This window comes from Siphateles boraxobius, unplaced genomic scaffold, assembly GCF_051911475.1.
Source record: "Siphateles boraxobius isolate OS27281-9 unplaced genomic scaffold, OSU_SipBor_1 136, whole genome shotgun sequence".
NCBI classification, from domain to species: domain Eukaryota; kingdom Metazoa; phylum Chordata; class Actinopteri; order Cypriniformes; family Leuciscidae; genus Siphateles; species Siphateles boraxobius.
In genome coordinates this window covers 293,275-318,585 of record NW_027508740.1, presented here as the reverse complement: position 1 = coordinate 318,585, position 25,311 = coordinate 293,275, and the positions used below count along the sequence as shown (strand labels likewise).

The window sequence follows — 25,311 nt, the reverse complement described above, 5'->3', positions numbered from 1 at the left end:
ATGTGTGTTTTCTGTGGTGATGTTGAGTGTGTTCAGCGTTTGAGAGTGTGAATGTGTGTTTTCTGTGGTGATGTCGAGTGTGTTCAGCGTTTGAGTGTGTGAATGTGTGTTTTCTGTGGTGATGTCGAGTGTGTTCAGCGTTTGAGTGTGTGAATGTGTGTTTTCTGTGGTGATGTCGAGTGTGTTCAGCGTGTGAATGTGTGTTTTCTGTGTGGATGTCGAGTGTGTTCAGCGTTTGAGTGTGTGAATGTGTGTTTTCTGTGGTGATGTCGAGTGTGTTCAGCGTTTGAGTGTGTGAATGTGTTTTCTGTGGTGATGTCGAGTGTGTTCAGCGTTTGAGAGTGTGAATGTGTGTTTTCTGTGGTGATGTCGAGTGTGTTCAGCGTTTGAGAGTGTGAATGTGTGTTTTCTGTGGTGATGCCGAGTGTGTTCAGCGTTTGAGTGTGTGAATGTGTGTTTTCTGTGGTGATGTCGAGTGTGTTCAGCGTTTGAGTGTGTGAATGTGTGTTTTCTGTGGTGATGTCGAGTGTGTTCAGTGTTTGAGTGTGTGAATGTGTTTTCTGTGGTGATGTCGAGTGTGTTCAGCGTTTGAGAGTGTGAATGTGTGTTTTCTGTGGTGATGTCGAGTGTGTTCAGCGTTTGAGTGTGTGAATGTGTTTTCTGTGGTGATGTCGAGTGTGTTCAGCGTTTGAGTGTGTGAATGTGTGTTTTCTGTGGTGATGTCGAGTGTGTTCAGGGTTTGAGTGTGTGAATGTGTGTTTTCTTTGGTGATGTCGAGTGTGTTCAGCGTTTGAGTGTGTGAATGTGTTTTCTGTGGTGATGTCGAGTGTGTTCAGCGTTTGAGAGTGTGAATGTGTGTTTTCTGTGGTGATGTCGAGTGTGTTCAGCGTTTGAGTGTGTGAATGTGTGTTTTCTGTGGTGATGTCGAGTGTGTTCAGCGTTTGAGTGTGTGAATGTGTTTTCTGTGGTGATGTCGAGTGTGTTCAGCATTTGAGAGTGTGAATGTGTGTTTTCTGTGGTGATGTCGAGTGTGTTCAGCGTTTGAGTGTGTGAATGTGTTTTCTGTGGTGATGTCGAGTGTGTTCAGCGTTTGAGTGTGTGAATGTGTGTTTTCTGTGGTGATGTCGAGTGTGTTCAGCGTTTGAGTGTGTGAATGTGTGTTTTCTGTGGTGATGTCGAGTGTGTTCAGCGTTTGAGAGTGTGAATGTGTGTTTTCTGTGGTGATGTCGAGTGTGTTCAGCGTTTGAGTGTGTGAATGTGTGTTTTCTGTGGTGATGTCGAGTGTGTTCAGCGTTTGAGTGTGTGAATGTGTGTTTTCTTTGGTGATGTCGAGTGTGTTCAGCGTTTGAGAGTGTGAATGTGTGTTTTCTGTGGTGATGTCGAGTGTGTTCAGCGTTTGAGTGTGTGAATGTGTGTTTTCTGTGGTGATGTCGAGTGTGTTCAGCGTTTGAGTGTGTGAATGTGTTTTCTGTGGTGATGTCGAGTGTGTTCAGCATTTGAGAGTGTGAATGTGTGTTTTCTGTGGTGATGTCGAGTGTGTTCAGCGTTTGAGTGTGTGAATGTGTTTTCTGTGGTGATGTCGAGTGTGTTCAGCGTTTGAGTGTGTGAATGTGTGTTTTCTGTGGTGATGTCGAGTGTGTTCAGCGTTTGAGTGTGTGAATGTGTGTTTTCTGTGGTGATGTCGAGTGTGTTCAGCGTTTGAGAGTGTGAATGTGTGTTTTCTGTGGTGATGTCGAGTGTGTTCAGCGTTTGAGAGTGAATGTGTGTTTTCTGTGGTGATGTCGAGTGTGTTCAGCGTTTGAGTGTGTGAATGTGTGTTTTCTGTGGTGATGTCGAGTGTGTTCAGCGTTTGAGTGTGTGAATGTGTGTTTTCTGTGGTGATGTCGAGTGTGTTCAGCGTTTGAGAGTGAATGTGTGTTTTCTGTGGTGATGTTGAGTGTGTTCAGCGTTTGAGTGTGTGAATGTGTGTTTTCTGTGGTGATGTCGAGTGTGTTCAGCGTGTGAATGTGTGTTTTCTGTGGTGATGTCGAGTGTGTTCAGCGTTTGAGAGTGTGAATGTGTGTTTTCTGTGGTGATGTCGAGTGTGTTCAGCGTTTGAGAGTGTGAATGTGTGTTTTCTGTGGTGATGTCGAGTGTGTTCAGCGTTTGAGAGTGTGAATGTGTGTTTTCTTTGGTGATGTCGAGTGTGTTCAACGTTTGAGTGTGTGAATGTGTGTTTTCTGTGGTGATGTTGAGTGTGTTGTGTGTGTTCAGCGTTTGATGTCGACACTGGACCCGAAGACGGCCATCAGCTGCTGCTCGTACTGCCAGATGTTCCTCTTCAGAATCTGCTTACAGGAGCCCAGCAGACGCTCGAACGCCTGCACGTCGATCACTGACACACACACACACACACACACAAACACACACACACACACACACACACACGTTTTCGGGATCAAATACTCTTACATCAAGACACAGTTACTAGAGAAGACACATGACTGTAGATATTTAGCTTTGATTACTGAGAATGTCAAAATTAAGTGAGTTTTGCGTCTTTCACAGTGAAAGCTAACACTCATTGCAATGCCTTACCAGAGGGAATATAAAAGGGTGTAAATCTTTTGCTGTTTTTAAATTGAAGTTAAAATCTTTTTTGAAATCGAATCAGTTTCATTGATTCCTCAGGATTATTTTGGGGACTGCGGATGAAAATTAGCCTTTGGCTAAATCCGGTACAATGCATGAAATGTAAACATTTATGTTAAAAATTGTGCATGGTCCCTTTATAAATAAATAAAGGAATAGTTTGTTGAAAGAGACAAAGTTCAGTGACTTGTTGGTTTTGTTGACAACATGACTTCTGACGCTCTGTCTATGGAACTGCTCGCAATAAGGGCTGTTTGAATCATAGATAGTAAAAGAAATGGACACAGCGACCCCATTGATTTCAACGGAGAAGACTGAAGCCCGATTATTGCACTTCCTGTCTGATGTCTGAGCGACTGCGCAGGCTCAAACTGAGCTTGACGACAGTCTGACAGCTGTAAATCTTCTAGGCAAGACAAATCTGAATCACCTGATTCCTCAAACACGTTGTTGAAATATTTTGTCTCTATCTATGGGGTTCTCCTTGACTTTACGCCTCTATGTCCCCCCGATTGCCTCATAGACAGTAAAAGATTGCCTGCGAGCTTCTCCTCCTGTCTATACGGTAATTTCTCTACTGTGTGACAGAAAGTCGCGTGGTTATGACACAATCGTTAGCTTATTTTTATAAAAACGGCTTCTACGGGGCCATAACGTAAGATACAAAGTAATGGCGCCTTTTATACATTGTCGTGTTTCTTTAGAAATAAATAATGGACAAATGAAGTTTTTGGACGCCTCAGATGTAAAGTTATTCGCTGTCAAAGTGACGCCAAAATGAATGGGAGTCAATGTAATGCTAACAGCAGGAGAAGTTCTGCTACAATGGCGGCTCCCGCAAGGCTTCAGTTTCCGATGGATTACCCGCTTGGTTTGAATTGAATGAAGAAATGAGGCAATGGCTTTAGTATCAAGACGTTATGTCCATTTTAACGCATGTTCTGCAGCAGCCGAGAAACAGTGCCACCAACTGGGCGGATGGTGCAATACGGCTGTGTCTGCAGTGCCCTATATGCTAAACTCAATGGTTGATAAAAAAAATATTGGATTATATGTGGATTACTCTGTATGAGTGTGACTGATTATATTTAATGATCAATGTTAGTCTACAAAGAACTGCAGAAACTTACCCAAGAGAAAACTTAACGTCAGAGAGAACAACATTATAGAATATCAAAAACTCTAAACACATCTATGACATCTATTAATGCTATAGTATTATGTGCTCATTAAGAACACAATATTCAATTGTTTAAGTGCAAGGGATTATGGGTACTGAACTGTGTCATATTTGACTCACGAACGGGGAGCGAAACGATCCTCTCGAGTAAAGAACTAAATGTTGGTATCATTTATCAATAATATAAATCATAAATAGTTTATAAAAAAATTCTGTCATCAGCTATTGATAAGAATATATGAAACACAAAGAGCAGATTTCACTGGTGGAATGATATGGTGTTTCAGTCTGAACTTCAGCTGATACTGAACACGACATGATTTCCATTACACGAGAGTAGATGTTAAAACTTCATGCTGATTTGTACTCGGCTTTCGCCAAGATAATCACCAACTGAGACGTAGCTTTACAGTAACCTATGCTTCTCCATCCATTCTTTCCATCTGGTGACGTGAATTTTCTGTCTGGTGTTAATACAGTGTATTGCGCGTCAGCACACACAACGGCTGCAACCACAGTGCGGTCCCCCCATAACAACCCTCTGGATTGAGCAGAGTAGGGAACATCTCTAGGGTCTTCAAGTGGGCACCTTCCGTCCTCAGTGTTTCGTCGACTAGCCCACGACACCTCAAGAGGGCTCGACAGTGACTCTGGCGTCCCAGAGTCACCCCCCTCCGTCCCCCACTCAACTCAGCCCAGCTTACTGACCTCTACTTCCCTCTTGCTGCTGAGACCTAACCACAATCTCACAATCTCTCCGCAACCCAACCATACGCGCCAACCCGTTTGACTAAGGCTGTCGAGCCCCACTGGTGCGTTAATATGCAGTTTCAGTGGCAACGGTTCCGTATGGCATACCACCTACCGCAAAACACAATATCTGCCCAACCACCCGTCATTCACGCAATATATACAGGAACGTAATGACTGTAAATACTATACAACCTATACAAATTATCCAACAGTTGCTGCTGAGACCTAACCACAATCTCTCCGCAACCCAACCATACGCGCCAACCCGTTTGATTAAGGCTGTCGAGCCCCACTGGTGCGTTAATATGCAGTTTCAGTGGCAACGGTTCCGTATGGCATACCACCTACCGCAAAACACAATATCTGCCCAACCCCCCGTCATCCACGCAATATACACAGGAACGTAATGAACAACCTGTACAAGTAAACCAACAGACCTTTCAAGTTTTCAAGAATTCTACGAAACCGTAGCATGGCGGCCTGTACACAGCCAGCTAGAATCTTTCCGTCTCCACCACAGCCAGTTGCTGCTCCTTTCTGCTGCTTCAGATAAGTTCTTTACTGTACGACGCAACTCTTGGCCACTGAATCCGACGTCTCTGAGGAACCGGGTTGTAGAGTGTGCCACAAAACCACGACAACCCACTTCCACTGGATAAACCTGGACTCTCCATCCTCGCTGTTCTGCTTCAGTGGCCAGATGAGCATACCGCAGTTTCTTCCTCTCATGTGCCTCATCTACCGCATCCTCCCATGGCACTGTTAACTCTATCAGTTGAACAATGCGTGCTGATCCAGACCACAAAACAATATCTGGTCGTAGGTTAGTGGTGGCAATCTCAGGTGGAAAAATAAGCTGTTGATCAAGATCAACCAGCATCTTCCAGTCCTTAGCACATTTTGATCAAGTATTTCTTCAGTATTTATGTCTGCATGCATTAATATTAGGGGTATAACAATATATCATGTCACAATATATCGCAATACAAAAATGCAACAATATGTCTCAAAATGCAAAGATATTCATCGCCTGAAGCAACGATCATCGTGTCTGGACCGCTTCCCACGTACCTACAAGGACAGGAAAGGTTCAGTAGATTATTTGCTCTAAATGAATGGTTAATGTCATGGTGTAATGAACAGAAACTGCTCTTTGTAAATAAATGGAATCTGTTCTGGGAGCGACCTAGGCTCTACCGTGCTGATGGCCTGCACCCCAGCAGAATCGGAGCGGCTGTTCTGTCGGACAACATCTCCAAGACGTTACACACCATATGACTAGTAAGTCATAGTCCAAATCACAGTCTTTGCTGTCCCAACTTAATGGATATAAGTAGTGTAGAACATTATATAGAAACTGTGTCTATTCCTCGTTTAGTGAGGCCAAACAATAAATCTAGTGTAGGATCTAGGAAAAATCTTATTGTAATTAAACCAGAAAATCTAAATATCAGTGAACAAAAACAATTTCTAAAGCTAGGTCTTCTAAACATTAGATCGCTCACACCTAAGGCGGTTATTGTAAATGAAATGGTCACAGATAATAGCTTCGATGTACTTTGCCTTACTGAAACCTGGCTTAAACCAAATGAGTATTTCGGTCTAAATGAGTCTACTCCACCAGGATACTGTTATAAGCATGAGCCCCGTCTGATCGGTCGTGGCGGCGGTGTTGCAACAATCTATAGAGATATTCTAAATGTTACTCAGAAAACAGGTCACAGGTTTAATTCGTTTGAAGTACTTGTACTAAATATTACGCACTTAGATGTAAGAAAGAAATCCCTATTATCTCTAGCCTTGGCTACTGTATATAGACCTCCAGGGCCCTATGCTGATTTCCTAAAAGAGTTTGCAGAGTTTCTCTCAGATCTATTGGTCAATGTCGATAAAGCAATTATTGTTGGAGACTTTAACATACACGTAGATAACACAAATGATGTGTTAGGGACTCCGTTTACAGATTTATTAAACTCCTTTGGGGTCAAGCAAAACGTCAGTGGTCCCACTCATCGTCTAAATCATACACTAGATTTAATTATATCATATGGAACCAATCCAACCGATATAGATATTGCACCGCAAAGTGATGATGTCACTGATCATTACATGGTAACTTGCATAATACGTACTGCTGAAATTTGTCATGTTGCGCCACGTTATCGACCAGGCAGAACAATCCTTCCAACCACTATAGATAGATTCTCAAATAGCTTACCTGATCTATCTCAGCTGCTCAGTGAACCCAAACAAACAGATGAACTAGAGGAAATGACTAGCAGTTTGAGCACCATTTTCTCTAGTACATTAGAAATTGTTGATCAAAATTAGATTAAAAAAGGTTAGAGAGAAAACTAAAGCACCATGGTACAACAGTGCTACGCATGTTATCAAGAGAGAAACTCGTAACTTAGAGCGTAAATGGAAACAAACTAATTTAGAGGTCTTTAGAATCGCGTGGAAAGACATTATGTCACGTTATAAAAAGGCTCTAAAAGCAGCCAGGGCTGAGCACCTCCACAAACTAATAGAAAATAACCAAAATAATCCAAGGTTTTTATTTAACATCGTGGCTAAACTAACAAATATACAGACATCACCACAGCAAAATATTCCGTTACAGTATAGTAGTAATGATTTTATGAACTACTTTAATGAGAAAATAGAAAGCATCAGAAACACAATTGTAAATGTACAATCTTTTATGGTGTCTTATGATTCAGCCTCAAATATGGCCCCTCAAGAACAACTACACTGCTTTACAACTATAGGACAGGAAGAGCTAAATAAACTTATCATTGCATCTAAACCAACAACATGTTTATTAGATCCAATACCCACTAAACTACTGAAAGAAGTGTTACCTGTAGTGGAAGAGCCTCTTCTCAATATTATTAACTCATCTTTATCTTTAGGTCATGTTCCAAAAATATTCAAGCTGGCAGTAATAAAACCTCTCATTAAGAAACCGCAATTAGATCCAAATAACTTAGCAAATTACAGACCCATTTCAAATCTTCCATTTATGTCTAAAATACTAGAAAAAGTTGTGTCCGCTCAATTGTGCTCTTTCTTGCAAGAAAATGATATCTATGAAAAATTTCAGTCAGGATTCAGACCGCATCATAGCACAGAAACTGCGCTAGTTAAAATTACAAATGATTTACTTTTATCTTCTGACCAAGGCTGTATCTCAATACTAGTTCTACTCGATCTTAGCGCTGCGTTCGACACTATAGATCATAAAATACTCTTGGATCGACTACAAAACTACACTGGTGTTCAGGGACAGGCATTAAGCTGGTTTAGATCGTACCTATCAGACCGTTATCATTTTGTCTGTTTAAATGGGGAAAAATCGAAGATAACGTCAGTAGACTATGGAGTGCCGCAAGGATCGGTGTTAGGCCCTCTGCTATTCTTAATATATATGCTGCCACTTGGTAATATTATAAGAAAACATGGAATTAATTTCCACTGTTATGCTGATGACACTCAATTATATATTTCATCACGACCAGATGAAAACACTAACTCATCTAAATTGACAGTGTGTCTAAATGATATAAAATGCTGGATGACGTGTAATTTCCTGCTATTAAATTCAGATAAAACGGAGGTATTACTTATTGGTCCAAAAAACTACCCACAAAACCTTGTACAATACAACTTTAATTTAGAAGGATGTCCTGTTACTTTATCCACTACAGTAAAAGACCTGGGTGTTATACTAGACCGCAACTTGTCTTTCGAAAATCATATTTCATATATTACAAGAACAGCCTTTTTCCACCTTAGAAACATTGCTAAGCTACGCAACATGCTATCTGTTTCTGATGCAGAAAAGTTAGTTCATGCATTCATGACCTCAAGACTAGATTACTGTAATGCTTTATTAGCTGGCTGTCCTGCATCCTCAATAAACAAGCTACAGTTAGTGCAAAATGCAGCTGCTAGAGTTCTTACTAGGTCAAGAAAATATTATCATATAACACCAATTTTATCATCTCTACACTGGTTACCTATTAAGTTCCGTATCAATTACAAAGTACTACTACTGACCTATAAAGCCCTAAATGGTTTAGCTCCTGTGTATTTAATTGACCTTCTATCGCCCTACAATCCATCGCGCTCTTTAAGATCACTAAATTCGAGGCTTCTGGTCATTCCCAGGATATCTAAGTCCACTAAAGGAGGGAGGTCGTTCTCGCATTTAGCTCCTAAACTCTGGAATAGCCTTCCTGATATTGTTCGAGGCTCAGACTCGCTGTCCCAGTTTAAAACAAGATTAAAGACGCATCTCTTTAGCAAAGCATTCACATAAGGCTTACCTTTTATACCACTGTTGAATCAGAGCGAATGCATTAATATTATGAACATCAGCTATGCTAATTATCTCCCATCTGCTTTTCTGCTGTTATCTCAGGACGCTAGTCCCGAGGTAAATAGCGTTCGTCAGCTCCAGTTTGTATCCAGCCTCTCACGGAGACTTCAGATCCCCCAACACCTACGGTGAGATGACTAAACGCCTGTGAAGAGACGACTCGACGCCTGTGAAAAGACGACTCAGTGCCGGCGACATGTTATGCCCTAAATTAATACATGATTAACTAACTGTATTTTTTTTCTATGTACATTTCTGAAATGCACTTTCTTTAAAGCTGCTTTGAAACAATATGTATTGTGAAAAGCGCTATACAAATAAATTTGAATTGAATTGAATTGAATATGTATCGTGGATGTAAACGTTTTCAGAGTTTTAGTCAGTACTATATTAAACTACTATATAATGCTGAATATAATGTATAATAATGCAATGGGGAATATTTGTGGGTCCTGATAATGCCAAATGTCTGATGTTACCAGTAAAAAATGGCCTACATTATTTTAAATATATCTAGTCAGTGACAGAGATCAAGCATATTAATTAAAATGGTTCTGTATTTTCAGATTCAGAATCATGAATATGTTTATTCTGGTGTCTCTATTGTCCTGTGCTTTGGGTTTCAGAGTCCAAGCCTATTCATTTACACACACAATGTAACATCATTTGAATCAACTCTACATTTTTTGTTAACCTTTTACCATATGTCTTTGAGTATCGCAATAATATCGTATCATGAGTTCAGTATCGTGATATGTATCGAATCGTGACATGAGGGTATCGTTACACCCCTATTTAATATACCTCATAATTCGAGGACATCAGACCTTCAAAGCGTATCAAACCCAAACTATCTCTACATGAAAGCAAGCGTTTGAAGAGCTGAAGGAGTGTGTGGTGTTCTTACCTAAACACCGGGTCTCTCCGGCCGCGTACACTGACGCCGCTCGCGGTTTATTGGTGACCAGCGCCAGCTCGCCGAAGTACTGTCCCCGCGTGCAGCGCGCCACCTCCAGCTCCTGCTCTGACCTCTGACCTGCGCTAGTCTACGGGGACAGGAGTGTGTGAGCGTGCGTCGGGACGAGGACAAGTGTCTGTGTGTGTGAGGTTCTTACTCTGCTCCTGATCATGATCCTGACTTCTCCAGACTCCACGATGTAGAAGCAGTCGGCCGAATCTCCCTGAGGAACCACAGAACACCCGATTAAATAACCACAGAACACCCGATTAAATAACCACAGAACACCCGATTATATAACCACAGAACACCTGATTATATAACCACAGAACACCTGATCATATAACCACAGAACACCTGATTATATAACCACAGAACACCTGATTATATAACCACAGCAGAACACCTGATTATATAACCACAGAACACCTGATTATACAACCACAGAACACCTGATTATAGAACCACAGAACACCTGATTATATAACCTCAGAACACCTGATCATATAACCACAGAACACCTGATTATATAACCACAGAACACCTGATTATACAACCACAGAACACCTGATTATAGAACCACAGAACACCTGATTATAGAACCTCAGAACACCCAAATTATAACCACAGAACACCTGATTATATAACCTCAGAACACCCAAATTATAACCGCAGAACACCTGATTATATAACCTCAGAACACCTGATTATATAACCACAGAACACCTGATTATATAACCTCAGAACACCTGATTATATAACCATAGAACACCTGATTATATAACCACAGATCACTCGATTATATAACCTCAGAACACCTGATTATACAACCACAGAACACCTGATTATATAACCACAGAACACCTGATTATATAACCACAGCAGAACACCTGATTATATAACCACAGAACACCTGATTATATAACCACAGAACACCTGATTATATAACCTCAGAACACCCAAATTATAACCGCAGAACACCTGATTATATAACCTCAGAACACCCAAATTATAACCGCAGAACACCTGATTATATAACCTCAGAACACCCAAATTATAACCGCAGAACACCTGATTATACAACCACAGAACACCTGATTATATAACCTCAGAACACCTGATCATATAACCACAGAACACCTGATTATATAACCTCAGAACACCTGATCATATAACCACAGCAGAACACCTGATTATATAACCACAAAACACCTGATTATATAACCACAGAACACCTGATTATATAACCACAGAACACCTGATCATATAACCACAGAACACCTGATTATATAACCACAAAACACCTGATTATATTACCGCAGAACACCCGAATTATAACCACAAAACACCTGATTATACAACCACAGAACACCTGATTATATATATATATATATTGTAGCAATGTTCAGGGAAGAAGGAGGCGGGAACCAGCGAACAATCAAAAATATACTTTATTTATATTTTTTCCAGTTTATATATTAACTGGACCTGGTTTACACACGCAACTGCATCACAGACAACATTTTGGTGAAACCTCTCCATGTTTCCGATCATTTCCTCATTACTTTCAATCTACAACTCACTACCCATGCTCCACCAACTCCCCTACCAGTTACTTTCAGACGTAACCTGCGCTCACTTTCTCCTTCCCATCTTTCCTCTGCTGTGTCATCTTCTCTTCCCTCACCCTCACAATTCTCATCTCTAGATGTGAATACCGCAACAGATACTTTATGCTCCACTTTAACTTCTTCTTTAGACAATATCTGCCCTCTCTCCTCCAGGCCAGCACGCGCTACTGCCTCTAACCACTGGTTATCTGAGGTTCTTCGTGAACACCGGACCAAACTCAGGCCAATGGAGAGGAAATGGCGCAAATCAAAAGACACGTCTGACCTGAGTTTGTATCAATCTCTGCTCTCTTCCTTTTCTGCTGATGTTCACGCTGCAAAATCTTCATATTTCCACAGCAAGATCAACAGCGCCTCTAACACACGAACACTTTTCAAGACATTCAACTCTCTCCTCTGTCCACCTCCACCATCACCCACATCCTCTTTAACTGCTGATGATTTTGCTAACTTCTTCACCAACAAAACAACCTCTATCAGCAGTCAGTTCTCAACTCCACACACACAGGAACCCAAACCATCCTCTCCCACTACCAGAAACCTTCTCTTTACCTTCTCTCCGCTAACCGAGGAAGAAGTATTTAAACTTCTCCTCTCCAGTCATCCTACCACCTGCCCTCTAGACCCCATCCCCTCACACCTTCTACCAGCCATCTCTCCGACACTTCTACCAGCACTCACACACATCATCAACTCATCCCTCCATACTGGCATTTTCCCTACAGCATTCAAGCAGACTCGGGTAACTCCACTGCTTAAAAAAACAACATTAGACACATCACTTTTAGAGAATTACAGACCTGTCTCTCTCCTACCATTCATTGCGAAAACACTTGAACGAGTTGCTTTCAACCAAGTGTCATCTTTCCTGTCTCTGACCAACCAGCTGGATGTCAAACAATCTGGCCTCAAGAAAGGGCATTCAACCGAGACTGCACTACTGTCGGTCACAGAAGTCCTGCGGATCGCAAAAGCTGCTTCCAAATCTTCAGTTCTCATTCTGCTGGATCTTTCTGCTGCCTTCGACACTGTGAATCATCAGATCCTTCTGTCCACCCTCTCATCACTGGGCATCAAAGGAACTTCCCTCCACTGGTTTGAGTCCTATCTCACAGGTAGGTCCTTCAGGGTTACATGGACAGGCGAGGTATCCAAAGCACATCAACTGAACACAGGGGTTCCTCAGGGGTCAGTTCTTGGACCGCTCCTCTTCTCCATCTACACCACATCATTGGGACCCATCATACAGGCACATGGTTTCTCTTACCATTGCTATGCTGATGACACCCAGCTCTACCTCTCATTTCAACCAGATGATCCCACAGTAGCTGCACGTATCTCAAGCTGTCTGGCGGACATCTCGGCATGGATGAAGGAACATCACCTGCAGCTCAACCTGGCAAAGACTGAGCTTCTCGTCCTCCCTGCCAATCCGTCTCTACAGCACGACTTCACTATCCAGCTAGAGTCATCCTCAATCACCCCATCAAGGTTGGTCAGAAATCTTGGAGTAATATTTGATGACCAGCTGACCTTCACAGACCACATTACAAAGACAACTCGATCACGCAGGTTTGCAATGCACAACATCAGGAAGACCAGGCCTTTCCTAACTGAGCATGCAACACAACTTCTCGTCCATGCCCTGGTTATTTCTAGGCTTGATTACTGCAATGCTCTTCTGGCTGGACTTCCATCATGTGTTACTAAACCTCTACAAATGATAGAGAATGCTGCTGCTCGTCTTGTCTTCAACGAGCCCAAAAGGGCTCACGTCACTCCTCTGTTCATCTCACTGCATTGGCTACCACTTGCTGCTCGCATCAAATTCAAAGCTTTGACGCTTACTTACAGATCTACCACAGACTCAGCTCCGTCCTACTTTCACTCCCTACTACAAGTCTACGTCCCTACCAGAAGCCTACGATCGGCCAAGGAGCGCGGGCTTGTGGTGCCATCACAGCGAGGCACTAAATCACTCTCCAGAACATTCTCAAACACGGTTCCATGCTGGTGGAATGATCTCATTCCCTCGTCCATAATGCAGAATCCCTGACAGCATTCAAAAGACAACTGAAAACTCATCTCTTCCGTGAGTACTTAACATAAAAAAATAAAAATTTCTTCTCTTTTAAATCTTTCCTTCCCTTTTAAATCTTCCCTTGTCTAATGTAATGCCTGAACTTTATTTTGAGCACTTCTTGCGTCGTTCTTCCCTCTTCACGATGACTCGCTTGCTTAAGTCCTCAGATGTAAGTCGCTTTGGATAAAAGCGTCTGCTAAATGACTAAATGTAAATGTAAATGTAAATTTAAAATAAAACAAACAAACCAAAATACCCCCCTCGTGGACGACTGCTGGCTAAAGTAAAATACAAATACAAAAACGCCATTCTCTCACGTCCCTCGGCCGTCCTTCGCCACATATATATATATATATATATATATATAAAATTATTAAGTTGTTCAAGTTTCATGAACTCAGTTGATTAGACATGAAAACACAGGATTTGGGAAAAGGTTAAAATTTTTTGTTAAACTTTGAACAAATTGTTCTTAAGTTGTAAATGTTTCATGATTTCAATTAATTAGACAATCTTTTTTGATAACCAACAACAATTTGTGAGAAAATCAAAGATAATTTGTGAGAAAATCAAAGATAATTTGTGAGAAAGTCAAAGATAATTTGTGAGAAAATCAAAGATAATTTGTGAGAAAATCAAAGGTAATTTGTGAGAAAATTAAAGATAATTTGTGAGAAAATCGAAGATTATTTGTGAGAAAATCAAAGACAATTTGTGACAAAATCAAAGATAATTTGTGAGAAAATCAAAGATAATTTGTGACAAAATCAAAGGTAATTTGTGACAAACTCAAAGATAATTTGCGAAAAAATCAAAGATAATTTGCAAGAAAATCAAAGATAATTTGGTAGAAAATCAAAGGTAAATTGTGAGAAAACAAAGATAATTTGTGAGAAAATCAAAGATAATTTGTGAGAAAATCAAAGATAATTTGTGAGAAAATCAAATGTAATTTGTAAGAAAAATCAAAGGTAATTTGTGAGAAATTCAAAGAAAATTTGTGACAAATTCAGAGAAAATTTGTGAAAAAATCAAAGGTAATTCTGAGGAAATCAAAGGTAATTTGTGAGAAAATCAAAGATAATTTGTGAGAAAATCAAAGATAATTTGAAATTTGTGAGAAAATCAAAGATAATTTGTGACAAAATCGAAGATTATTTGTGAGAAAATCAAAGATAATTTGTGAGAAAATCAAAGATAATTTGTGAGAAAATCAAAGAAAATTTGTGAGAAAATCAAAGATAATTTGTAAGAAAATCAAAGATAATTTGTGAGAAAATCGAAGATTATTTGTGAGAAAATCAAAGATAATTTGTGAGAAAATCAAAGATAATTTGTGAGAAAATCAAAGATAATTTGTGAGAAAATCGAAGATTATTTGTGAGAAAATCAAAGATAATTTGTGAGAAAATCAAAGATAATTTGTGAGAAAATCAAAGATAATTTGTGAGAAAATCAAAGAAAATTTGTGAGAAAATCAAAGGTAATTTGTAAGAAAATCAAAGATAATTTGTGAGAAAATCAAAGGTAATTTGTGAGAAAATTAAAGATAATTTGTGAGAAAATCGAAGATTATTTGTGAGAAAATCAAAGACAATTTGTGACAAAATCAAAGATAATTTGTGAGAAAATCAAAGATAATTTGTGACAAAATCAAAGGTAATTTGTGACAAACTCAAAGATAATTTGCGAAAAAATCAAAGATAATTTGCAAGAAAATCAAAGATAATTTGGTAGAAAATCAAAGGTAAATTGTGAGAAAACAAAGATAATTTGTGAGAAAATCAAAGATAATTTGTGAGAAAATCAAAGATAATTTGTGAGAAAATCAAATGTAATTTGTAAGAAAAATCAAAGGTAATTTGTGAGAAATTCAAAGAAAATTTGTGACAAATTCAGAGAAAATTTGTGAAAAAATCAAAGGTAATTCTGAGAAAATCAAAGGTAATTTGTGAGAAAATCAAAAATAATTTGTGAGCAAATCAAAGATAATTTGTGAGAAAATCAAAGAAAATTTGTGAGAAAATCAAAGGTAATTTGTAAGAAAAATCAAAGATAATTTGTGAGAAAATCCAAGGTAATTTGTGAGAAAATCAAAGAAAATTTGTGAGAAAATCAAAAACAATTTGTGAGAAAATCAAAGATTATTTGTGAGAAAATCAAAGATAATTTGTGAAAAAATCAAAGATAATTTGTGAGAAAATCAAAGATAATTTGTGAGAAAATCAAAGAAAATTTGTGAGAAAATCAAAGATAATTTGTGAGAAAATCAAAGAAAATTTGTGAGAAAATCAAAGAAAATTTGTGAAAAAATCAAAGGTAATTCTGAGAAAATCAAAGGTAATTTGTGAGAAAATCAAAGATAATTTGTGAGAAAATCAAAGATAATTTTTGATAAAATCAAAGGTAATTTGTAAGAAAAATCAAAGATAATTTGTGACAAAATCAAAGATAATTTGTGAGAAAATCAAAGAAAATTTGTGAAAAAATCAAAGGTAATTCTGAGAAAATCAAAGGTAATTTGTGAGAAAATCAAAGATAATTTGTGAGAAAATCAAAGATAATTTTTGAGAAAATCAAAGATAATTTGTGAAAAAATCAAAGATAATTTGTGAGAAAATCAAAGATAATTTGTGAGAAAATCAAAGATAATTTGTGAGAAAATCAAAGAAAATTTGTGAGAAAATCAAAGGTAATTTGTAAGAAAAATCAAAGGTAAATTGTGAGAAAATCAAAGATAATTTGTGAGAAAATCAAAGAAAATTTGTGAAAAAAATCAAAGGTAATTCTGAGAAAATTAAAGATAATTTGTGAGAAAATCGAAGATTATTTGTGAGAAAATCAAAGATAATTTGTGAGAAAATCAAAGATAATTTGTGGCAAATTCAAAGAAAATTTGTGACAAAATCAAAGATAATTCTGAGAAAATCAAAGATAATTTGTGAGAAAATCAAAATTAATTTGTGAGAAAATCAAAGGTAATTTTTGAGAAAATCAAAGATAATTTGTGAGAAAATCAAAGATAATTTGCGAAAAAATCAAAGATAATTTGCAAGAAAATCAAAAGTAATTTGGTAGAAAATCAAAGGTAAATTGTGAGAAAATCAAAGATAATTTGTGAGAAAATCCAAGGTAATTTGTGAGAAAATCAAAGATAATTTGTGAGAAAATCAAAGGTAAATTGTGAGAAAATCAAAGATAATTTGTGAGAAAATCAAAGATAATTTGTGAGAAAATCAAAGATAATTTGCGAAAAAATCAAAGATAATTTGCGAAAAAATCAACGGTAATTCTGAGAAAATCAAACATAATTTGCGAAAAAATCAAAGATAATTTGTGAGAAAATCAAAGATAATTTGCGAAAAAATCAAAGATAATTTGCGAAAAAATCAACGGTAATTCTGAGAAAATCAAACATAATTTGTGAGAAAACCAAAGATAATTTGTGGCAAATTCAAAGAAAATTTGTGACAAAATCAAAGATAATTCTGAGAAAATCAAAGATAATTTGTGAGAAAAACAAAGATAATTTGTGGCAAATTCAAAGAAAATTTGTGACAAAATCAAAGATAATTCTGAGAAAATCAAAGATAATTTGTGAGAAAACCAAAGATAATTTGTGAGAAAATCAAAGGTAATTTTTGAGAAAATCAAAGATAATTTGTGAGAAAATCAAAGATAATTTGTGGCAAATTCAAAGAAAATTTGTGACAAAATCAAAGATAATTCTGAGAAAATCAAAGATAATTTGTGAGAAAATCAAAATTAATTTGTGAGAAAATCAAAGGTAATTTTTGAGAAAATCAAAGATAATTTGTGAGAAAATCAAAGATAATTTGTGAAAAAATCAAAGATAATTTGCAAGAAAATCAAAAGTAAATTGTGAGAAAATCAAAGATAATTTGTGAGAAAATCAAAGATAATTTGCGAAAAAATCAAAGATAATTTGCAAGAAAATCAAAGATAATTTGGTAGAAAATCAAAGGTAAATTGTGAGAAAATCAAAGATAATTTGTGAGAAAATCCAAGGTAATTTGTGACAAAATCAAAGATAATTTGCAAGAAAATCAAAGATAATTTGGTAGAAAATCAAAGGTAAATTGTGAGAAAATCAAAGATAATTTGTGAGAAAATCCAAGGTAATTTGTGACAAAATCAAAGGTAATTTGTGAGAAAATCAAAGAAAATTTGTGAGAAAATCAAAGGCAATTTGTAAGTAAAATCAAAGGTAAATTGTGAGAAAATCAAAGATAATTTTTGAGAAAATCAAAGAAAATTTGTGAAAAAAATCAAAGGTAATTCTGAGAAAATCAAAGGTAATTTGTTAGAAAATTAAAGATAATTTGTGAGAAAATCGAAGATTATTTGTGAGAAAATCAAAGACAATTTGTGACAAAATCAAAGATAATTTGTGAGAAAATCAAAGATAATTTGTGACAAAATCAAAGGTAATTTGTGACAAACTCAAAGATAATTTGCGAAAAAATCAAAGATAATTTGCAAGAAAATCAAAGATAATTTGGTAGAAAATCAAAGGTAAATTGTGAGAAAACAAAGATAATTTGTGAGAAAATCAAAGATAATTTGTGAGAAAATCAAAGAAAATTTGTGAGAAAATCAAAGGTAATTTGTAAGAAAAATCAAAGATAATTTGTGAGAAAATCCAAGGTAATTTGTGAGAAAATCAAAGAAAATTTGTGAGAAAATCAAAAACAATTTGTGAGAAAATCAAAGATTATTTGTGAGAAAATCTATCTTTGATTTTCTCACAAATTATCTTTGATTTTCTCACAAATTACCTTTGATTTTCTCAGAATTACCTTTGATTTTTTCACAAATTTTCTTTGATTTTCTCACAAATTATCTTTGATTTTGTCACAAATTATCTTTGATTTTTCTTACAAATTACCTTTGATTTTCTCACAAATTTTCTTTGATTTTCTCACAAATTATCTTTGATTTTCTCACAAATTACCTTTGATTTTGTCACAAATTACCTTTGATTTTCTCACAAATTACCTTGGATTTTCTCACAAATTATCTTTGATTTTTCTTACAAATTACCTTTGATTTTCTCACAAATTTTCTTTGATTTTCTCACAAATTACCTTTGATTTTCTCACAAATTATCTTTGATTTTCTCACAAATTACCTTTGATTTTCTCAGAATTACCTTTGATTTTCTCAGAATTACCTTTGATTTTCTCACAAATTATCTTTGATTTTCTCACAAATTACCTTTGATTTTCTCAGAATTACCTTTGATTTTCTCACAAATTACCTTTGATTTTATCACAAATTACCTTGGATTTTCGCACAAATTACCTTGGATTTTCTCACAAATTATCTTTGATTTTCTCAGAATTACCTTTGATTTTTTTCACAAATTTTCTTTGATTTTCTCAAAAATTATCTTTGATTTTCTCACAATTTACCTTTGATTTTACTTACAAATTACCTTTGATTTTCTCACAAATTTTCTTTGATTTTCTCACAAATTATCTTTGATTTTCTCACAAATTACCTTTGATTTTGTCACAAATTACCTTGGATTTTCTCACAAATTATCTTTGATTTTCTCACAATTTACCTTTGATTTTCTACCAAATTATCTTTGATTTTCTTGCAAATTATCTTTGATTTTTTCGCAAATTATCTTTGATTTTCTCACAAATTATCTTTGATTTTCTCACAAATTATCTTTGATTTTCTCACAAATTATCTTTGATTTTTCTTACAAATTATCTTTGATTTTCTCACTAATTACCTTTGATTTTCTTGCAAATTATCTTTGATTTTCTCACAAATTACCTTTGATTTTGTCACAAATTACCTTGGATTTTCTCACAAATTATCTTTGATTTTCTCACAATTTACCTTTGATCTTCTCACAAATTATCTTTGATTTTCTCACAAATTACCTTGGATTTTCTCACAAATTATCTTTGATTTTCTCACAATTTACCTTTGATTTTCTCACAAATTAATTTAGATTTTCTCACAAATTATCTTTGATTTTCTTGCAAATTATCTTTGATTTTTTCGCAAATTATCTTTGATTTTCTCACAAATTATCTTTGATTTTCTCAAAAATTACCTTTGATTTTCTCACAAATTAATTTAGATTTTCTCACAAATTATCTTTGATTTTCTCACAATTTACCTTTGATTTTCTACCAAATTATCTTTGATTTTCTCACAAATTTTCTATGATTTTCTCACAAATTATCTTTGATTTTCTCACAAATTATCTTTGATTTTCTCACAAATTATCTTTGATTTTTTCGCAAATTATCTTTGATTTTGTCACAAATTGTCTTTGATTTTGTCACAAATTATCTTTGATTTTCTCAAAAATTACCTTTGATTTCCTCACAAATTAATTTTGATTTTCTCACAAATTATCTTTGATTTTCTCAGAATTATCTTTGATTTTGTCACAAATTTTTTTGAATTTGCCACAAATTATCTTTGGTTTTCTCACAAATTATCTTTGATTTTTTCGCAAATTATCTTTGATTTTGTCACAAATTGTCTTTGATTTTGTCACAAATTATCTTTGATTTTCTCAAAAATTACCTTGGATTTCCTCACAAATTATCTTTGATTTTCTCACAAATTATCTTTGATTTTCTCACAAATTATCTTTGATTTTCTCACAAATTTTCTTTGATTTTCTCACAAATTACCTTTGATTTTCTCACAAAATATCTTTGAAAAAATCAAAGAAAATTTGTGACAAAATCAAAGATAATTCTGAAAAAATCAAAGATATTTTGTGAGAAAATCAAAGATAATTTGTGAGAAAATCAAAGATAATTTTTGAGAAAATCAAAGGTAATTTGTGAGAAAATCAAAGATAATTTGTGAGAAAATCAAAGATAATTTGTGAGAAAATCAAAGATAATTTGTGAGAAAATCAAAGGTAATTCTGAGAAAATCAAAGATAATGTGGTAGAGAATAAAAGGTAATCTAGTAGAGAATCAAAGGTAATCTGGTAGAGAATGAAATGTAATCTGGTAGATAATAAAGGTAATCTGGTAGAGAATCAAAGGTAATCCACCTGCCGTATGATCAGCTCTCCGTCTCTGAAGCTCTTCATCCCCAGGACGTCGACGATCTTCATGCGCTCTGAGAGCTGAGAGAGAGAGACAGAGAGAAAGGTTCATGAAGCGAACGGCACAAGCGCAGTGACGGTCTCGACTCTACGCACCTGCAGGGACTTGAGCAGCGGCACGCTCTCAATGAAGCGCTCGTACATCTTCCTCTTCTTGGCATTATTCCTCACGATGAGTCTGTGGAACGTGGCTCTGTCCTGACGGCACAGAATCACAGTGTTTCACAATCACTATGACTCATTCATCAATATGCAGTGAAGCACAACAGCAGACTAGCAATTTTATTCAGGTTTGGTAGTTGTAGATGATTGTTTTATGAGCAAAAAACTTTGCTAGTGTTCCTGAAGCTTGAGTTTGATTCGAGACCCGAATGCAATTTGTATTTTAGTAGTTTCAGCCCGAGGCAGTTTTTATTTTGCATGTCCATCAGGTTTATGCCACGTTGTTTAAATAGCAAATGCATTTGTTGCCATTTGTGAAATGCCAAATTCCGCTGTGTAAAGAGCAAATCCGCCATAACGTGAGCGCAACTGGCTTTTAAAGGGAATGGAAGATGAGACGCTGGTTGATTTATTGCATGTTATGCCCAAAACACACCCATTACTCATTAAGAGAATAGAGACAAAACACACCCATTACTCATTAAGAGAATAGAGACAAAACACACCCATTACTCATTAAGAGAATAGGGACGACCCTTTTAGACCAGCGCCGGGAGCCTCGACCATTTTTTCCTTCGTTAAACTAGCAAAAGTGGATTCGGACATGGCCTGAGTGCACTTTAGACCATGCGCTTAGATTGTTAAAATAGGTCCCCCTAGGAATCATTCATCAAGAAATATGTAAAGAGCGAAACACAGGAAGCTAAGACTGCAGAGCAGTAAGTGACCTCACCAGCGCCCACAGCGCCCCCTCCTGAGCGGCCCTGATGGTGGCCGCCCTCGGCGTGTTGTACATGAGGGCGAGTTCACCGAAGCTGCCTTTATTATCATAGCGACCCACACAGCAACTGGAGCCGTCCTTCTGGATCAGGATATCAAACACACCCCTGCGGAGAGACAGACAGATATCACAGAGACAGACGGGTGTCAGAGAGACAGACGGGTGTCAGAGAGAAAGACAGGTGTCAGAGAGACAGACGTGTGTCAGAGAGACAGACAGATGGCAGAGAGACAGATGGGTGGCAGAGAGACAGACGGGTGGCAGAGAGACAGACAGGAGTCAGAGAGAAAGACGTGTGGCAGAGAGACAGACAGGTGGCAGAGAGACAGACGGGTGGCAGAGAGACAGACGTGTGGCAGAGAAAAAGACAGGTGGCAGAGAGACAGACGGGTGGCAGAGAGACAGACGTGTGGCAGAGAAAAAGACGGGTGGCAGAGAGAAAGACGGGTGTCAGAGAGAAAGACGGGTGGCAGAGAGAAAGACGGATGGCAGAGAGACAAACGGGTGTCAGAGAGAAAGACGGGTGTCAGAGAGACAGACGGGTGTCAGAGAGGAAGACGGGTGTCAGAGAGACAGACGGGTGGCAGAGAGACAGACGGGTGGCAGAGAGACAGACGGCTTTCAGAGAGGAAGACGGGTGGCAGAGAGACAGACAGGTGGTAGAGAGACAGACGGGTGGCAGAGAGACAGACAGGTGTCAGAGACAGATGGGAGGCAGAGAGACAGACGGGTGTCAAAGAGACAGACGGGTTGCAGAGAGAAAGATGGGTGGCAGAGAGAAAAACGGGTGTCAGAGAGACAGACGTGTGTCAGAGAGACAGACGTGTGGCAGGGAGACAGACGGCTTTCAGAGAGGAAGACGGGTGGCAGAGAGACAGACGGGTGGCAGAGAGACAGACGGGTGGCAGAGAGACAGACGGGTCAGAGACAGACGGGTGTCAGAGACAGACGGGTGTCAGAGAGACAGACGGGTGGCAGAGAGAAAGATGGGTGGCAGAGAGAAAGATGGGTGGCAGAGAGAAAAACGGGTGTCAGAGAGACAGACGGGTGGCAGAGAGAAAGACGGGTGGCAGAGAGACAGATGGGTGGCAGAGAGAAAGACGGGTGTCAGAGAGACAGACGGGTGTCAGAGAGAAAGACGGATGGCAGAGAGACAGACGGGTGTCAGAGAGAAAGACGGGTGTCAGAGAGACAGACGGGTATCAGAGAGGAAGACGGGTGTCAGAGAGATAGACGGGTTGCAGAGAGACAGACGGGTGTACGAGAGACAGACGTGTGTCAGAGAGACAGACGTGTGGCAGAGAGACAGACGGCTTTCAGAGAGGAAGACGGGTGGCAGAGAGACAGACGGGTGTCAGAGAGACAGACGTGTCAGAGACAGACGGGTGTCAGAGACAGATGGGAGGCAGAGAGACAGACGGGTGTCAGAGCGACAGACGGGTTGCAGAGAGAAAGATGGGTGGCAGAGAGAAAAACGGGTGCCAGAGAGACAGACGTGTGTCAGAGAGACAGAGGAGTAGCAGGGAGACAGACGGGTGGCAGAGAGGAAGACGGGTGGCAGAGAGACAGACGGGTGGCAGAGAGACAGACGGGTGGGAGAGAGACAGACGGGTCAGAGACAGACGGGTGTCAGAGACAGATGGGAGGCAGAGAGACAGACGGGTGTCAGAGAGACAGACGGGTGGCAGAGAGAAAGATGGGTGGCAGAGAGAAAAACGGGTGGCAGAGAGACATACGGGTGTACGAGAGACAGACGTGTGTCAGAGAGACAGACGTGTGGCAGAGAGACAGACGGCTTTCAGAGAGGAAGACGGGTGGCAGAGAGACAGACGGGTGGCAGAGAGAAAGATGGGTGGCTGAGAGAAAAACGGGTGTCAGAGAGACAGACGGTGGCAGAGAGAAAGACGGGTGGCAGAGAGACAGACGGGTGGCAGAGAGACAGACGGGGATCGTCGCACCTCTCGATGACGTAGAAGTTATCGCCATCGTCCCCCTGATTGATGATGCTGTCGTGTGGTTTGACCAGCACTTCAAACATGCTGTCTAACACCTCAGCAAACTGATCCTGAGAGAGACAGACAGACAGACAGACAGGCGTCACACATGCGCTGGTGTCTCGCGTGTCCAGTGTGTGAAGGCTGATATTCACCTGCTCCAGTGTTTTGAACAGTAGTATGTCCCTGCAGGCCTCCTGCAGACGCTGATGCTGAGCCTTTGTTTTATAGTGAATCACCTTTGACTCGCCGGCCTCGTCTTCATCTTCATCAGGGTTATAAGCCTCCGCACACACTGAGGAACACAACCAGAGTCGCACACACACGACAAACAGCTCAAGACACGACAGGGCTTCTTTAAAACACACATTCACTCAAATAAAACTAAATATAATAAAGCTTAACTTATTTTATTTCAGCTAGTTGGCAAGGCAACATTTCTCATTTTCAGTTTGTTTACCTTGAAGTACTAGAATAACTAAAACTAATAAAACATTCATACAAACTTTAGAGACATTCAGAAAATACAAATGGCAAAAACACAACAAAATGACTACAATTAAAATTTAATCAAAAAGTTAATTAAACACACATTCAAAATAAAATAAAAAATACTATAATAATATCTCATTGGTACTAAAAAATAATGAGACACACGGAGAAACCCTTTACCTGATACCCGTCGATTGCATTTACTAGGAGGAGGAGCTACAGAGAGAGAGAGAGAGAGAGAGAGAGAGAGAGAGAGAGAGAGAGAGATAGATAGATAGATAGATATATAGATAGATAGACAAAACACAGATAGACAAAACCGACAGAAAGACAGATAGAAAAAATATGAAAATTGAATAGAGAGAGAGAGAGAAATAAGGGTTACTGTCTCATACAATCAATGAAACAGAAAACATGAGCAGATTAAAAACATTGACTGTGCCCATGTTTAATATTGGACTGTATTTAACATGTTCTGAGAGTCTCTGACGCATCTGATCATATTTCATCAGCATATACTGAGAGCTGACATCACAACTAACAACTGTGAAAATGTAAAAAAAAAAAAAAAAATGAGTATGATTACACTTGACACAATTCTGGAAGTTTCAAGTAGTTTATTGACAGATAGTTGTATGAAATGTTCACACATTTTCTTATATGTTACACTGTTGAATTTAAGTTATAAACATGTTCTTCCATATTTTGGATTTTAGTTTGTTTTTTAATTATTATTCTATGTATTCCAAGCTAAATACTGTATTATTTACAGTCATGCCAATAAAGCAATTTCGAATTTAATTGATAGATAGTCACGCATCAGTTCATAACTTTATAAGTCCCACCTTTGAAAGTGAAATCATCTGGAAAGTCATCTTCCTCTTCCTCTTCTTCCTCCTTCTCTTCTCCGTGTTCCTCCTCCTCCTCGTCGGTGGGAGCAGAGTCCTGATCGAAGGCCACTCCGCGGGTCACTGGGGATCTGCTCCTGATGGTAAAGCTCCTGCGCTCCCTCAGGCTGGTGAAGTGCTGAACTGCGAACTCCAGCAGGTCCACGGGCCTCTGCTTCAGAACCTCCAGTGTGTATCCCTTCAGGAGATCCGTCAATCCCGCGGGAACATCCACACTCATCCTCACGCTCATCCTG

General features: G+C 38.3%; 1 protein-coding gene across 1 annotated transcript; it reads right to left on the bottom strand.

Annotated features, from left to right (window-relative positions):
* Window positions 1-2,115: 2,115 nt before the first annotated feature.
* On the bottom strand, window positions 2,116-25,311 carry prkar2ab (protein kinase, cAMP-dependent, regulatory, type II, alpha, B). The gene is made up of 10 exons (XM_077229857.1): window positions 25,013-25,311; window positions 24,348-24,383; window positions 23,831-23,970; window positions 23,640-23,746; window positions 21,634-21,787; window positions 20,835-20,936; window positions 20,685-20,759; window positions 10,064-10,129; window positions 9,856-9,994; window positions 2,116-2,374 (listed from the first exon to the last, which is right to left on the bottom strand). Exons 1-10 carry the CDS (start codon window positions 25,305-25,307, stop codon window positions 2,250-2,252), a joined length of 1,239 nt encoding a protein of 412 aa, XP_077085972.1. The 5' UTR covers window positions 25,308-25,311; the 3' UTR covers window positions 2,116-2,249.